The 15,804-nt window shown below is 38.7% G+C and overlaps 1 protein-coding gene across 3 annotated transcripts in view; it reads left to right on the top strand.

Annotated features, from left to right (window-relative positions):
- The window catches only part of DROSHA (drosha ribonuclease III), a 122,552-nt gene that overhangs the window by 16,803 nt on the left and 89,945 nt on the right, over positions 1-15,804 (top strand). For all 3 annotated transcript variants that reach the window (XM_087930749.1, XM_087930748.1, XM_087930750.1), the window contains exons 7-11: positions 5,141-5,221; positions 7,027-7,113; positions 7,193-7,279; positions 12,341-12,412; positions 14,893-14,974. In XM_087930749.1, coding sequence (XP_087786875.1) covers positions 5,141-5,221; positions 7,027-7,113; positions 7,193-7,279; positions 12,341-12,412; positions 14,893-14,974 — 409 coding nt within the window. The remainder of the gene's footprint in view (positions 1-5,140; positions 5,222-7,026; positions 7,114-7,192; positions 7,280-12,340; positions 12,413-14,892; positions 14,975-15,804) is intronic.

The following is a 15,804-nucleotide window of genomic DNA, read 5'->3' as shown; positions in this document are numbered from 1 at the left end:
CAGCCTTGGCTTTACCTGATTTGCTTGTTTGTTTATTTAAATAATTTCCCGCCTTCTTCCTTTTAGTAAATAATAAGCAAATCATCTGCCTTTCAGTAAAGCAAATAGTCTTCCAAAAGACATCTTCCTGGGAACTGGTACTCCTTAGTGGGGCTCCTTGGGAGAAAATTTGCAACTTTCCCTGCCATCTTCCCCCTTGTCTTTGCTTGTGGGAAGCAGGAGGGAAGGTGACAAATGGTCATTGTGTGATGGTGGTTTGCTGTCATGTAGTTGTGAACCGAGCCTTTGAGTGCCTGAATTGTGATCATGGAGGTCCTGTAACTGCCACAACTTTAAGACCAGTTGCAAGTACCTTCGTTCAGCACTGTTGTAATTTTGAACGGTCGCTGAATCATGGTGGTAACTTGAGGACTATCTAGGACAGAGGTGTCAAACTCAAGGCCCCTGGGACGAATGTGGCCCACAGGATGCTTAGATCTGGCCCACGGGCCCCTTTTTTAAATCTGGATTATTTCTTTAGGATATTGTGAGGTGAGCGAGACCAGCTGGTATCTTTAAGTGGTGCAAATGGATCTAAGGGTTGCTTTTCCTGGGTGTGCTCTTTCTGGAGAGCTTCAATGACCTCTCTGCTAAAGGGTTTCACTTAATGAACAAGAGTTGGCTGCTGATAGTTATTATTGCATTTTAACTATTTTAATTCCTCAAGGTAGTCTGGCACCCTGCCTGATTTGTAATTCTGGCTTTCAGGTATTTTTAATCTAATGATTGGTATTTAGGGAAGCTTTTTGCAAGCAAAGAAGCTTTTTGTATTTTTGCACAAGTAATCCTTAACTTACAACAGTTCATTTAGTGACCATTCAACATTAGAGTAGCACTGAAAAAAGTGACTTATGACTGTTTTTCACATTTACGACTGTTGCAGCTTCCCCATTGTCATGAAAGGCCTGGTGAGGAGAAGTGCTCCTTGACATGAGTGACGTTGAGTTGGCCACGCTCACCCAGTCACATGACCACCAAACCATGCCCACCAACTAAGCCATTAGTGGTTAAGTGGAAAGCCATTAGTGGTTAAGAGTGTGGCAAATGTCAAAGATGAAGAGATCAAGAAACTTTTTACAACAAAAGGAGTTCAATTCAGTCGTTTTTACAAGTATTTTGGCTTATGTTCTTTTTCCCTTATGCTCATTTTTCATTCATTTTGTAGGGAGATTAACCTACAGCTTAGATTTAGAATAAATTTATGGTCACTTTGAATGTACATTAATTCGCATACATTAAAATGAAATTTCATTGCATACAGCTCTCAAAAGGTCACAAAATTATGTATATACCCACATATATTATGCAAACATTTGGGCATTCCTGTCAAGTTGTCTATTTCAATAAATCTGTAAGTGAACAGAAGAGAACACAACCTATATGTCAGGTGTTCTTAATTTATTTGTGCCATGGACTGCTTCATAGAAAAATATATTCAAATGCATAAAATAAAATGCATAGGTATAGCTTGTATCACAAAAGAATCCACTTGTGCTTAAATTCAGCTATTAAAATATTAATGGCTTGTATAGATATTTAGCTACAAAAGAACCTTTCAAATGCAAATTCTGTTCACCATTATCCTGCTTTCAGAGGAAAATGTAGTTCATACATTAAATGTATTTGTACTTCATTTTTTTAGGGTATAATAATTATTCTAGTGAGGTTGATTGAAGTTAAGCTTTTTGGGGGGAGTCTACGGGCATAAATGACTTGGTTGCATATATTCTTATTAAATTATAAGCTAAACTTCAGTTAAAATTTAGTGAAAATAAACTTGTTATATTTTTCCCATCCAAGTATACAGACCCCTAAACTTTAACGTGGACCCCCAAATTTAAAACTACTTACTTTACAGGAACAAAGTTGAAATTGAAATGTAGCATCTTTTTGCCAATTTGAATGTTTCCTTATAACTGATGTCCAATTGTTTACAGGTTAAAAGTATGACTGCAGTGACTTCCTTCTTGTTCTAATTTTTTTTTCCGTTTCACATCTGTTTTTTTATATTTTTGTCCCCCGATTAGTCATTAAATCTAAATTGAACTTCTCAATTTAAATGGAAATTGATGGCCTTGGCGTTTCTAAAAACAAATTAGGTAGAACAAGTCTGTTTACCTTAAAATCCCAAGATGGTTAATGCTAAAGAACAGGACGGTTGTCGACAAACAAGAGCTAATGATGTAAATTGTATTTGCTATCCTTTTTCATTTGGTTGTATCCATGTATCAAGGCGTCTTGGTGTGTTGTGTATTGCTTTCATTTAATTTAAAACAAACACATTGTAGGTTGGAAAGCACTTAAAATTGTTGGTGTATTGCTTTTGTGTCCTGAACTCAGCTTTGCAAATAATAGGGCTACAGTCTGCAAACATAAATTTAGAAAGATCAGCCACTTATATTGAAGCAAAATCATAGGCTTACTGATATAAAAGCAGCAATTTGAGCATCTTACACACTCCCCCACCCTTCCATTCTGAGAGCATCTTCTGAATTACTCTGACACCTTGAATGAGATTTGAAAGATGGTATTCAATAGACAGAGTTTAATTTTGAAGACTGTATTTTGTTTTATTATTGCCTATGTTCTTGTAGCGTTGAAGGCACCGGAAATTGAAATATTCCCAGAGAACAAATACTAAGCTGTATCCAAAAACACTAGCTACCACCAATTTCTTTATAAGAATCATATGCTTCTTGAGCTATCTTTTTCTTTCCATAATAGTGTTCCTTTGTGGACCATCAAGCTATTATTAGTCGAAACTTCAAATGTGCTACAGTGCTCTTTAAATTCTGAATAAGAAAGGAGTTCTGTGTGAACAAAATAGATTTGGGAGGAGAAATTGTGTCTCCACCCCCAAAAAAGAAAAATGTAGAAGTTTCAATCAATGTTTAGCTTATAATTTTCATGCTCCTCTTTCCTTAAAAAGGTGAGATATTGCCTACTACTGAATTTTGGGACAATTGGGATATAGAACAATGGCCTCTAACCTTTTGGGCACCAGGGACTGTTTCTGTAGAGAGAGGTTTTTCCAAGGACTGGTGGGGGCATGATTTCACATGATGCCTGCATTCCACAGACGGGGTTTCACTTGTTTGCGTGGCCCAGTTTCTGTCATGCCACAGCTTGTCCATGGATCGGGGGTTAGGGACCCCTGATACAGAGGAATTCCAGAACATGGGAAAAAATAACAAGTGTCCTTACTGCTCCCATTAGTCCAGCCCTGAACTAAAGAGAACAATAGAGGAAGTATTGTTATGACCACAATTAAGCCCAAAATTTCTGTTAAGCGAGACATTTATTGAATGAGTTTTGCCCCATTTTATGACATTTCTTGCCACAGTTGTTAAGTGAATCACTGAAGTTGTTAGTAACCCGGTTGTTAAAGAAATCTGACTTCCCCATTGACTTTGCTTGTCAGAAGATCAAAGCAAAAAGTGATCACATGACGCACAGCAAGCGTCATAAATATAAACCAGTTGCCAAGCATCACAAAGGTTGGAACTGTGAACAATGGTCATAAATCACTTTTTCAGTGCCATTATAAGTTTGAACGATCACTGAATGAACTGTTGCAAGTCGAGGACTACCGTAATCAGAGTTGGCTTCTAGTGCTTTTTATTAGGGAGGCTAATAACTGGAAATTTCAGAAAAAAAGCATGCAGCTTGTCTTCAACTTACAACCATTCATTTATTGACTGTTCAAAGTTACAACGGCACTGAAAAAAGTGACTAAAGACCATTTTTCACACTAAGCAACCATTGCAGCATCTCCATGGTCATGTGATGCTTGGCAACTGGTTCATATTTATGACGATTGCTGTGTCCCGCTTTTTGCTTTGATCTTCTGACAAAGTCATTGAGGAAGCCAGATCCCCTTAACAACCGGGTTGCAACTGCAGTGCTTCATTTAACAACCCGGCAAGAAAGGTCATAAAGTGGTTTTCTTAGCAATAGAAATTTGAGCCTCAATTGTGGTCGGAAGTCGAGAACTACCTGTATAATGTAATCTCTTCATGAATTCATGTAGGAATGTTTTATATCAAACCTCACTTTAGGTAGAAAGCTACTATGTGGACAAGAAGCCTAGGCTAAAATTGGATTCTAAGCATTCAATACCCCCTAATAAAAACGATTGGGTATCATTCTGACAACTTCCATTTATGAATCTGAAAGTGGACACAGTTTGGAAAGTACTATAATCCATTTTTAAAATCTTTAGTTTTATGAATAATTATTACCTCAGCAGTGTTTAGATAAATAGATGCATCGGCTCTACTTTCCATATTACCTCAATTTTTTAAAATGAATGCCTTGTCTGAGCAGCAGAAATTCAGATGGACACTAGATGGTACCAAAAAATGGAAGAAAATTCTTACCTTCTGCTGCCACCTAGTTGCCGTTTGGACTTTTGCAACCGAGATAGGTACTTCTCCTTAAATAGATCACATTTCAGCCTCTTGGTATTGATCTGGAGATCTTTGTTGCAGTTTCCGTAACAACAGCAATTTCATCATCAGGATTTCATCCTGATTTTGGTGAGGAACAAAATAAGGCAGGAGTAGGCTTACTCTAGAAAAAGCTTCCCTGTTAAAGAAAAAAAAGTCTTAATAATAACATCAACATCATAGGTAGTCTTTTACCTACAAACATAATTAGATAAGAGAAGATAACCTTTATTGCCATTTTTTTTCCTGTGGGCACTCTGGCACACATAAAAATAATAATCAAATTCTGTTGCCTGTTCTCAAAAGTATACAGATACATAACACACATATAGATATGCTATATAGATATATATGTATTGAGTCTGGAATTATGGTCGTAAGTCATGCTGGACATTAAGGGGGTCACTATGTGGGCCATTTGCCGAGCACCCAAATGCGATCACATGACAGGGGGAAGGGGAGGGGGAGGGGCAGCCATTGAAACCTCAAAACCAGGTTGTAAGTAGCTCTTGGAGACATCCATCATAATTGTGATTGATTAAGTCGAAAGCCACAGGACTTTAAAAGATCTGTGGTCCTTGGATGTTTGCCCACGCTCTTTAAATATTCCTTTTTTTAAGTAGTCCACTTTAACTCTTTTTCTTTCAAAACAGATGAACGATGGGCCTCTTTGCAAATGTAGTGCCAAAGCCAGGAGAACAGGAATACGACACGGAATCTATCCTGGAGAAGAGGTAACCGGATTTTCATTTCTCAATGAGAAGAATTGCTTATGGACATGGCTGACTATGGGCAGATCTGTCAGACTGATCTAAAATGAGGCTTTATTTTCTATTAGCCCAGATCTGGAGCCACGTAACTCTCAGCATTTCTCACCATTGGGCAAATTCATTGAGAGTTGGACAGCATACAAGTCTTAATAAATGATTATTTTCAGGGACCGCTGGAATCTTTAATCTATATTTGGAAGGGCTGTAGCTAGAAGGAGAACAACTGTTAGCTTGAAGGCAACCTGTATGAAGGAAATATACCCAGCAGGGAATGATAGGCTGGTTCAGTCTTGATTAGCTTGCAGCTTTCCAGATGTGCAACACTGCAATTCTGTTAATGTCTAATACGCATAGCCTCTTGTTTCAGGTGGGAAGAGCTTAGTCAGCGCATTAATCTCTTATTAACTCCTCTATTATTAACATTCCTCTGTCTATTATTTTCTTTTCTGGTTTATTCTACTTATATAATTTTTCTTAAAAAAAAATAATTATTATATAATGGTTTGAGGTAATCGTTTCAGATTTATTGTTTTAATGGATTGTTGTATGACATCCAGAATCGTGTTCCTGAAATGGGCAGCTGTATGTTATAAGCCATGGTGGCGCAGTGATTAGAGTACAGTACTGTAGGCTACTTCTGCTGACTGCTGGATGCAATTTGGCCGTTCAAATCTCACCAGGCTCAAAGTTGACTCAGCCTTCCATCCTTCCAGGGTTGGTAAAATGAGGACCCAAATTGTTGGGGGCAATATGCTGACTCTGTAAACCGCTTAGAGCGGGCTGTAAAGCACCGTAAAGTGGTATATAAGTCTAAGTTGCTGTTGCTATTAGTAAATAAATACATAAATAATTATACTTAGATATTTTGAACATTGGGAAGCATCAAAACAGACAACTCCCTGCCCCCTCTCAATGCTCCTGAAGCAAAGTCCATTCCTATCCTTTCCCTGGCAGAAACACAGCCAGCCTTAAATTGTATTGTTTCTGCTTCAGTTCAGCCATTCTCACGGGGGGCTCTACAAAACACTTTCCCAACCTGGGTGCCCTCCAGATGTGTAGACGTCACAATCCTCAGCAATGGTTGGGAAATCAGGCAATCCAGATGTATAAATGGTTCTAAATTCAGGACGGCTGGTTTAGAGGAAGCAGGAATTTTATGCTCTCTTGTGGGGATTAAGTTTCTTTCCTCATTTCTTTTCTCTCTTCTTAGGATCCAAGCTAATAATCGGTTTTCCTCCCTTCTCTGAAATGTAGAATAAAATATAATAAGATTTTTCATGTAATGACCAACCAGCCTGCCTTGATGTTTGAATTCCCACCAAGTATAGATTGGAATATAAGACAACAAATGATTTACAGCCAGATAAAGTAGAAATATTCTTCAGTGCCCTTAATAAATAATTTGAGCTGCCCAAGAAAAATTGGATTATTCTGAGTATCATCTCAAAACCATTTGTCCTGCTTTAAACCAATATGAGATTGGCCAACTTAAAATCTTCCCTATCAAATCTTTAAAAAATGACAACTTTCCATTCTGTAATGTCTACGTTCCCTTAATATTTATGCTGTAAAAAACCGAAATGAAATCTCTTCGCAGCCAAATGGCATCCGCCATTTATGGTACGTACATGCATAATGCAGACTCTCTACAGGCAGTCCTCATTTAGCAACTGCAATGGATTCCACTGAAATGGTCATGATTTTTCTATTCTCTTGTGGGGATTAAGTTTCCTTCATCATGTCTTTAATCTGTTCTTCTCTCCTTAAAGCCTATTAAACCCTGCCGTCCTATGACCAACAATGCTGGAAGATTGTTCCATTACCGCATTACAGTGTCGCCTCCTACCAACTTCTTAGTAAGTAAATTGAAGCATGATAGCAGCTTCTTGAGCCTCCCAGGATGGCTTTCCCCAACTTTTGGTTTTATTTCTTTAGACAGACAGACCCACCGTCGTAGAGTATGATGACCATGAGTACATTTTTGAAGGATTTTCCATGTTTTCCCATGCTCCTCTCACAAACGTAAGTACACTTTCTTTTATACTCCAGTTTTACTGATGCTGTTACCTAATTGGGTAATGAAACGTCTGCAAGCAAACAAGCTCAGAGAGCAGTAGGGACCCCACAAATTCTGGTATTTTGTACAGTGCAGTGATGGCTAGCCATTTTGGCACTGAGTGTCCAAAACATCCCACCCCCTGCATGCACCCCTTCTTCTACGCATTTACTGCAGATTCCCAAAGTCCAGCTGGCTGGCGGGAGGTATGTGCACATGCGCAGTGGGGCTGAGCTGGAGCGACAGCTCGCGTACACACAGAAAAGGCTCATGCATGCCATAGGTTCGCCATCACGGGTATAGTGTTTACCTTTCTGTATGTAAATAAGTTCCAGCTTAATTCCTAGGGCTATGCATGGTTCTGAAACATCTCGGAAAGATATGCTCTGGACCTTGGACATCAGATGCCTGAAAAAAACAGTGACAATGTTTTAAAACCTACATTACTTTGAATGTCCAAGTTCTTAAAGCAATGGAATCTTTGTTTACAGACTCGTGCAAGGGTCTGCAAAAAAGCCCGGGCTGCTTTAATGAATAGCAGAGTAAGGTCCAAAGCACTTCTTCCAAATAATTTTCCAAGCCAGCACAGCCCAATTAATTTCCCACCCTGTTTTCGAGGGTTTTATTGGAACAATCCTCCAGGGGAAATTTTCTGTAGGATTAAAGAACCTGCTGCACAGCTGAATAAATAGTTTTGGAATAAAAAGTCCTTCATAATACGGTTTTGTATAGTACAGCTATTTACTTCTGTTTTATTATTTCTGAAGTTACTGCCAAATTGAAATGTGTAAGGTGCCTAGAGGGGGAAAACCAATATTTCTCCAGAGTTAATCATAAGAGTGATTTTCTATCTCCCTTGGGTTCATTTGAGTTTTCCAGTTTAGCCTGTATTCCATATAGCTGTTTTGTTTACTACTTTGTTTTATGAAACAGTGCATTTCTAAACATGTAAACATTTTTTTTGTAGAAGCCTATATTTTATTGAGAGGAAAAGTTTGGTTTCAGACTTCTCTAGAGCCTTATTTTCTCTGAAGAAGGGTATCTTTTCCTAAAACATCAACTGTTCTATTGCAAGAGAGAACTTTTGTCCTGTTTTTGCATCTTCTTAATTCTCTTCTAAGCTCATAAGGCTTAACACATACTACATAAACAGATCAATGGCAAAATGAGTCCCATATGTTGGAAATGCAAAAAAAAAAAGAAGAAGAAGAAGAGGGAACATACTACCATATGTGGTGGTCTTGCCCAAAGGCTCAAAAATACTGGCTTAAAATCAAAGATTGGTTATAGGAAATCACTAACGAACAAGACCTAGAACCGGAACTTTTCCTATTGGGAATCTTTAAAAAAGTATGTAAAGAGCACAAAATATTTATTATTACATATATTGACTACTGCTAGAATCGCCTTTGCCCAATGCTGGAAATGGCCAGATATACCCTCAGAGAAACTTGTTATACAAAAAGTTATGAACTGTGCTGAAATGGACAAATTAACGCTGAGTTTAAAAGATAAAGAAACTTCAATATTTTATAAGTTGTGGGAACAGTGGTATAGCTGGATAGAACAGAGATAGATAGTTTTTATATATAAGTAATAGATAAAATAAGAATGTAATTACACATAAATCAATACCTGTAAATAGAGCACAAATTATTGTTATATGATAAACACTACAAATTGCTGTTATTGAGTGATATATTTTTTATTTTTTTAATGTAATAAAAGTTCAGTAAAGTTTATTATTAAAAAAAAACAGATCTATGGCAGAGGAACATAACCCCAAACTACTGCTGTATACAGATAGTTTCTCCTCCTCCTCCTGCATTATTACTGAAGTGTCAATTAAATTATAAGTAGTCCTCGACTTATGACCACAATTAAACCCAAAATTGCTAAGTTAAACACTTGTTAAGTGAATTTTATGACTTTTCTTGCCAGAGTTGTTAAGTGAATCATTGCACTTATTAACTTAGTAACATGGTTGTTAAGTGAATCTGGCTTCCCCACTGACTTTACTTCTAAGAAGGTTGCAAAAGGGGATCTCATGACCCTGGAACACTGCAACCGTCATAACTATGAGTCAGCTGCCAAGGACCTGAATTTTGATCATGTGACCGTGGAGATGCTGCAACGGTTTTAAGTGTGAAAAATGGCCATAAGTCACTTTTTTCAGTGCCATTGTAACCTTTGAACCCGGGTGGGCTGCTGGGGGTTCGCAGGGGTTCAGGAGAGCCCCTAGCTAAAATTCTGTGCAGTTTGGAGGACCTTTGAATCCCACTCCTGCTGGCCCCACCCCACCCTTCCCAGGAGTCCCCAGACAACACGTTTTGGATTCAGGTAAGTGCAGGGCGCACATGAAGCAGGGGTGAAATTCAAAAATTTTCCCTACTGGCTCTGTGGGCGTGGCTTGGTAAGCGTGGCTTGGTTGGAGTCAGTCTCTAAAAGGAAGAAGGCAGGCGGGCATGGGCGGGGCCAACCAATTCAAATCGTCCTTACCACCTCTCCGAACCGATTCAAATCATCCCTACCTCCTCTCCCAAGGTGGTGCAAGGTGGTTGAATTTTACCCCTGGTAGGGAGGCATGGTAAGGGTGAAAAACAGGACCCCTGGAAGTTCAGGAAGGCCGGAAATGGACTTTTTTCCGGCTTCCAGAGAGCCTCCGGAGCCCGGGGAGGCCATTTTTGCCCTCCTGGAGGCTTGAGGAAAGCCTCTGGAGCACGGGGAGAGCAAAAACACCGCCCCGGGGCGTGGTGCAGGAGGCCGACTAGGCCATGCCCACCATGGTTACGCCCACCCAGCAACTGGGCAGAGAACCCGATGCTAAAATTTTTGAAGTCCCCCCCCTGCTTTGAAAAGTCACTAAATGAACAGTTGTAAGTCGAGGACCTCCTTTACCTGTATTCATCCAAGGTATTCTGACAAGACAATATGAAACCGAAAACAATTTCTTGGCTAAAACTGCACTTCTGTGGCTAAAAAGGTATGCTAGAGAGAAAAATAAGAAAGAGTTTAAAAACTGTGTTGTTGTTTTTTTTTTCAGGGGAATCCATTTTATTTAAAAAGGCATGACTTTTCCTAAGCTAGCATCTCAGAAAGAGCACGTCTTCTGTTTCAGTTGGAAAATTGTAGCCTGTGTGGGGGCCAAGAATTGTTGACCTTTTATAATTAAATCATGAGAGTTCATTTTCTGCTATGTTTGAAGAGCATGACCTGGGAATAGTAAGACCCTGCTCAAATTTTAGTTCAGCTAATAACGTGCAGCAATGTGACATGGGATATCTCTCATCACCACCCCTGTGTGGGGTTTAGATCTTGCCCTGTAAACTGGCTGCAGGCTTGCTCAGATGAAACCAGAGCAAGGGTTGACTGTCAAAACTTGATCTGGTCTTTCTTCTTTGTTTGCCTGTGCAAGTTGATGAACCTCTATGAAATATAGATTAAAATGTAGCTATGGGATTTAAAATAAGGCTTCCATTTCCTCACCTCAGTATAAATAAGCATTGTTTCTGTTCCCTGGCAGGGGGTATGGAGCCTTCTTTTATATTTTAGGGATCATAGGAGCATGAGATGAGGGAACACCTGTCTTGGAGTGGCTGTTGGATAAGCCACGGAACTATTTGTGTAATATTACGATGGGAATGCTGATGTGAAGTTTTTAAAGCAAAATAAATACTATATAATTCAGGTGTTTTAGAGAATAGGCTGACTCCCTCTTCCTTGTGTCAACCCCAATATCTAAGGCACGGGTGCCAAACTCATGGTGTCACGTTCCCATCTTGTGACATTTTGTGACGTTTCACCACGTTTTTTCCCTTCATAGAGCTGCGGTGGGCGTGGCCTGTGTGTGACCCGTGGGCCGCCATTTGACACCCCTAATCTAATGGGTTGCCACAAGACAGGAGGAGTCAACAAAGAAGCAATGGATGGAAACTAATCAAAACGAGAAGCAACTTAGAACTAAAGAGAAACTTTATATATCTTATTTATTGATCTGATTTGTCAATCTCTTACAAGATAATAGGTATAAGAATAAACATGAGTATGAATTCAGGAAATAAGTACGACTAAATGGGGACCATAGGACAGGGACGGGAGGCACGATGGTGCACTTATGCACACCCCTTACAGACTGCTTAGGATTGGGGTGAGGTCAATAGTGGATAGTTTGAGGTTAAAGGAGTGGGAGTTTGAGGATGACAACAGAGTCAAGTAGTGCATTCAAGGCATTGACCACTCTGTTGCTGAAGTCGTACTTTCCTCAATCAAGTTTGGAGCGGTTTACATTGAGTTTGTATCTGTTTTGTGCTCTTGTAATGTTGCATGTGTGTGTGTATGTGTGTGTTATTGTATGTGTATGTATATGTAGATATTGTATGTATATGTATATAAAAGAATATATAACTTCCTGACAGAACAATTAATCAGTGGAACAATTTGCCTCCAGAATTTGCGGGTGTTCCAACAAAGTTTTTTAAGAAGACATTGGACAACCATTTACCTGAAATGTTATAGGGTTCCCTGCCTGAGCAAGGGGTTGGACTAGAAAACCTCTAAGGTTCCTTCCAACTCTGTTCTTCTCTAATCAAATAATGTTAGTATTTCTTTACTAGCAAATGTCCACTGGTATTATTAACGATCTGTATTTTGTTATTGTATTTACATCTCAAATTCTAAAAGCATAAACTATTTGATGGATTAGAATAGCACCAAATGTGTGAACAGCTTTCCTGTATTCCCATTACAGTGTATATATTCTCATTGTAGGAAGTGTAGATTACACAGTACATAGGTAACTTGTTCACATTCGGTCGCTTCAGTGCATCTGCTTTAAATGTCCAGTAGGTGGCAGCATTTGATCATGCCATTACCATTCTGCTTTTTGATGCCATTTGCCACCTGGTGATCGCAAACTTTGTTTTACATATGCAATGCTGCTACTTTTGATCAGAAGACAACAAAGGCTCTTAAGAGTATTGATTGAACTGCTCCTTAAAAGTGTTCCATGTTTCTTTGTTTCTTTCTAGATTCCTCTGTGTAAAGTAATCAGATTTAACATTGATTATACAATTCATTTCATTGAGGAGATGATGCCTGAAGTAAGTTATGAGTGTGATTATTCAAGACATCTGTTTAGCTTGCAAAATATTTTAGATTTTTGATTCATGCATAATCTGAAGTGGATATATAGTGGAACATATTGTATGCCTGGGTAGGCACTTGTAATTAAAGATACATGGTTTTAGAATCACAATGTCTATGATTCTGAAATATAATTATAAAAATACAATAAAGCAAGACTTAAAACAAATTAAACATATGCCCTCCATAAGAGCAGGCCTTAACCTTGGCTGAGTAAAATATTAAGTGCTGCTGAAGCTTTTCCTCAGGTGGGGAAAAACAGTCAGATTATTGTAGCTCTGTTACAAAAAAAAAAGATGTATATTTAAGGGGAGAAGTAAAGTTTTCAACATTTCTTTCAAATGATAAAATTAACTAGTTTTGATGGAAAAAAATGTTCTGTGAAAAGAGAGGTGAAGCTGCATATAATGATTTTAATCTATCAGTTGGGGCCTGAAATAAATATTTTCAGAGAGGAAGTTCCTATTTAGGAAGCTAAATATTGATCCTCTGCTGAGATCATTCTCTATTTCCTCCTTTCCTTCTTCTATTTCTCGCTTCTTTAACAGTCAATTGTCAATTTTTTCTCCAAAGTAAAGTATGAATGTTTAAATTATTTGTTCCACGTTTCTTCATAAGATAGGCGCTGGAATGCAAAACGATCTTGTTATGCCAATACCAACGTTACCAATAAGTGAATGTTAAGGGAAAGAAATGCCTTTCTGAATGTTTCATTTGTTCATAACAGTAGTCCTCAACTTACAATCACAATTGAGCCCAAAATTTATGTTGTTAAGTGAGAAATATGTTAAGTTGAGTTTTGCCCCATTTTATGACTTTTCTCGCCACATTTGTTAAGTGAATCAATGCAGTTGTTAAATTAGTAATATGGTTGTTAAGTCAATCTGGTTCCTTCATTGACTTTGTAAATAGATGATCACCCAGGGACACAGCAACCGTCATAAATATGAGTCAATTGTCAAGCGTCCAAATGTAAACTCTGTGGCCATGGGATACTGCAACATCATAAATGGTCATAAGTCACTTTTTTCAGTGCCATTGTAACATTGAACAGTCACTAAGTGAACTGTTGTAAGTCGAGGACTGCCTTATATAGAGTTTATATCTGGAGTTAGCCTGGCTTTGGAATTTTAATATAAAACTATGTAGGGTGCTTGAAAAGAACTCTAGGCTTCCATGTTTATAATGAGCAAGAAAAAAAAGTCTAGAAATTAAAAGAGTGGGGAAAAACAACAACAACACAATTCTTTAGCTCTTGATTTGTTGGGGGGAGTGAATTCTGAAACCTATGTAAAACTTATTTATTTTTAACAGCTTTTATTTTGTAAGATGCAATTTTAACTTGGTTTGCCTATCAACGTAGGCTTTTCAAACCTCATAATTTGAGGTGAAGTAGAAACCCAACAGCATGAGGATCAGAAGTTAAAAAAAGAAAAGAAGAGGTGAACCCATCAGTACAGAAGGACTGTCTCTTTGCTTTGATTATGAAAATGTCATTGATCCTTAGTAGAAGAAATGCATTCTTGATCTTATATTTGAGAGCTGTACTATATAGCCTGGCTTTTGCGTACAGGACTAGTCAGATCAGATACTGTGAATGTCCCACCGAAATGTCTTCTGGTTGTACCAGATTTAGAGATTATTTAATAGCAACAGCACGTAGACTTATATACCGCCCCATAATGCTTTACAGCTCTCCCTGGGCGGGTTACAATGTCAGCCTATTGTCCATCCGTGCCCCCAAACAACCTGGAACCTCATTTTACTGGCCTCAGAAGGATGGAAGCTGAGTCAATCTTGAACCCCCATCAGGATTGAACTCCTGGCAGTAGGCAGATTTTGCTTGCAATACCACTGTACCACCATTTTCTTTTAAGGAAATAAAACCTCTGTGGGAACATACAAAGATTTCTGACTCATTTTGTATGTTTTTGTTTTGAGGAAGAAAATCAGGAAAAAAAATTAATAATCCTTCCCCCCCTCCCAATTTGAGACAGAAGCAATTAAAAATTGTAGAAAAAGAAAAGAAAAGTGGAAACCTTTCTCCTAACACAGGGGTGCCCAGTCCCTGGGCTATGGACCGGTACCGGGCCGTAGCCTGTTAGAATCTGGGCCACACAGCTGGAGGTGAGAGGTGGGAGAACCAAAGTGCCAACATAACATAGGGATATCTTTCTCCTTGACTGATGGAGATGCTACCATCTTCATTTCTGGTTTCTCAGTTTTTGTAAAAAGTAATCTTTGTTTTTCAGTCCTCTTGTCATAAGCATAAAGAAATGGGAACTTGGGCTGAGGAGGGAGGATCCTGCAAATTGAGGGTGGTTAGTTCCTGTCCTGTCCCATCCCTGATTTCAGAGAATACATTCAACTCTCACGATGTAAGTTGGTGAAGATGTTCATTGTATGGTCTTGAGTTGCCTGCTTTTTTCCCTCCCAGAACTTTTGTGTCCGAGGCCTGGAACTCTTCTCTTCTTATCTCTTCAAAGATATTTTAGAACTTTACGATTGGAATCTGATTGGTAACTATCTTAAAAGTATATTAGTGGGAGATCTCTAGGTTGTTGCCTATTTGTTTATTCGCTATATTAATGTAATATGCTGGTAGATTCTCTCTTGATGCATGCTAGAACCCTTCCCCTCCCTGACTACAGATTCTTTTAATGAAAGAAGGGAAGATATTTTGTTAAAAAGCAAAAGTCGGACACTTACATCACATTTTTGTGCTGTGATTTTTAGAACTTCCCTATTTCTCCAAGGAAAAAAAAAAGAGATAAGATAGTTAGGGATGGTAGTTAAGAGTATCTTTGAGAGTTTGGAAGCCATATGAAGAGCTATAGAATTAAGTCTGTCTCCTGATAAATAAGTATTTTGTTTATAAGCAGAGGTGGCATTTTGGAGAACCAGTAGCGAAAATTTTGAGTAGCTTGGAGAACTGGTAAATACCACCTCTGATTGGCCCCACCCCCATCTATTCTCTGCCTCCCGAGTCCCAGCTGATCGGCTGGGTCTTCTTTTGTTGCCCTGCACAGGAGAACAGAGCTGGAAAGCAGGTTAGTAGGGTGGGAAGGGAATGGGGATTTTGCAGTGACCTTCCCCCAGGAGTGGGGAGGCAATGTAGATTTTACAATATCCTTCCCCTATCAAGCCATGCCATGCCATGCCCACCAAGCTTATAAGACTAGATATAGTTAACTGCTTCCATTGCCACCATGTTGTGTAAAGTGTCAACGATATGCAGAGATGATATGCTGTGAAAAAAAAAAATCCAATGAGCCATTGACCCTAAAATATTAGGGACCCTTAATTTTTTTTTTCCTTCCGTTCAATCATGTTCAATTCTTGGAGATTT

The sequence above is a fragment of the Pseudonaja textilis genome, chromosome 3 (assembly GCF_049901715.1).
Source record: "Pseudonaja textilis isolate UNSWEBS1 chromosome 3, rPseTex1.2, whole genome shotgun sequence".
NCBI classification, from domain to species: domain Eukaryota; kingdom Metazoa; phylum Chordata; class Lepidosauria; order Squamata; family Elapidae; genus Pseudonaja; species Pseudonaja textilis.
Note: the sequence above shows the minus strand (reverse complement) of the source record. Positions and strands in the feature narration are given on the sequence as shown.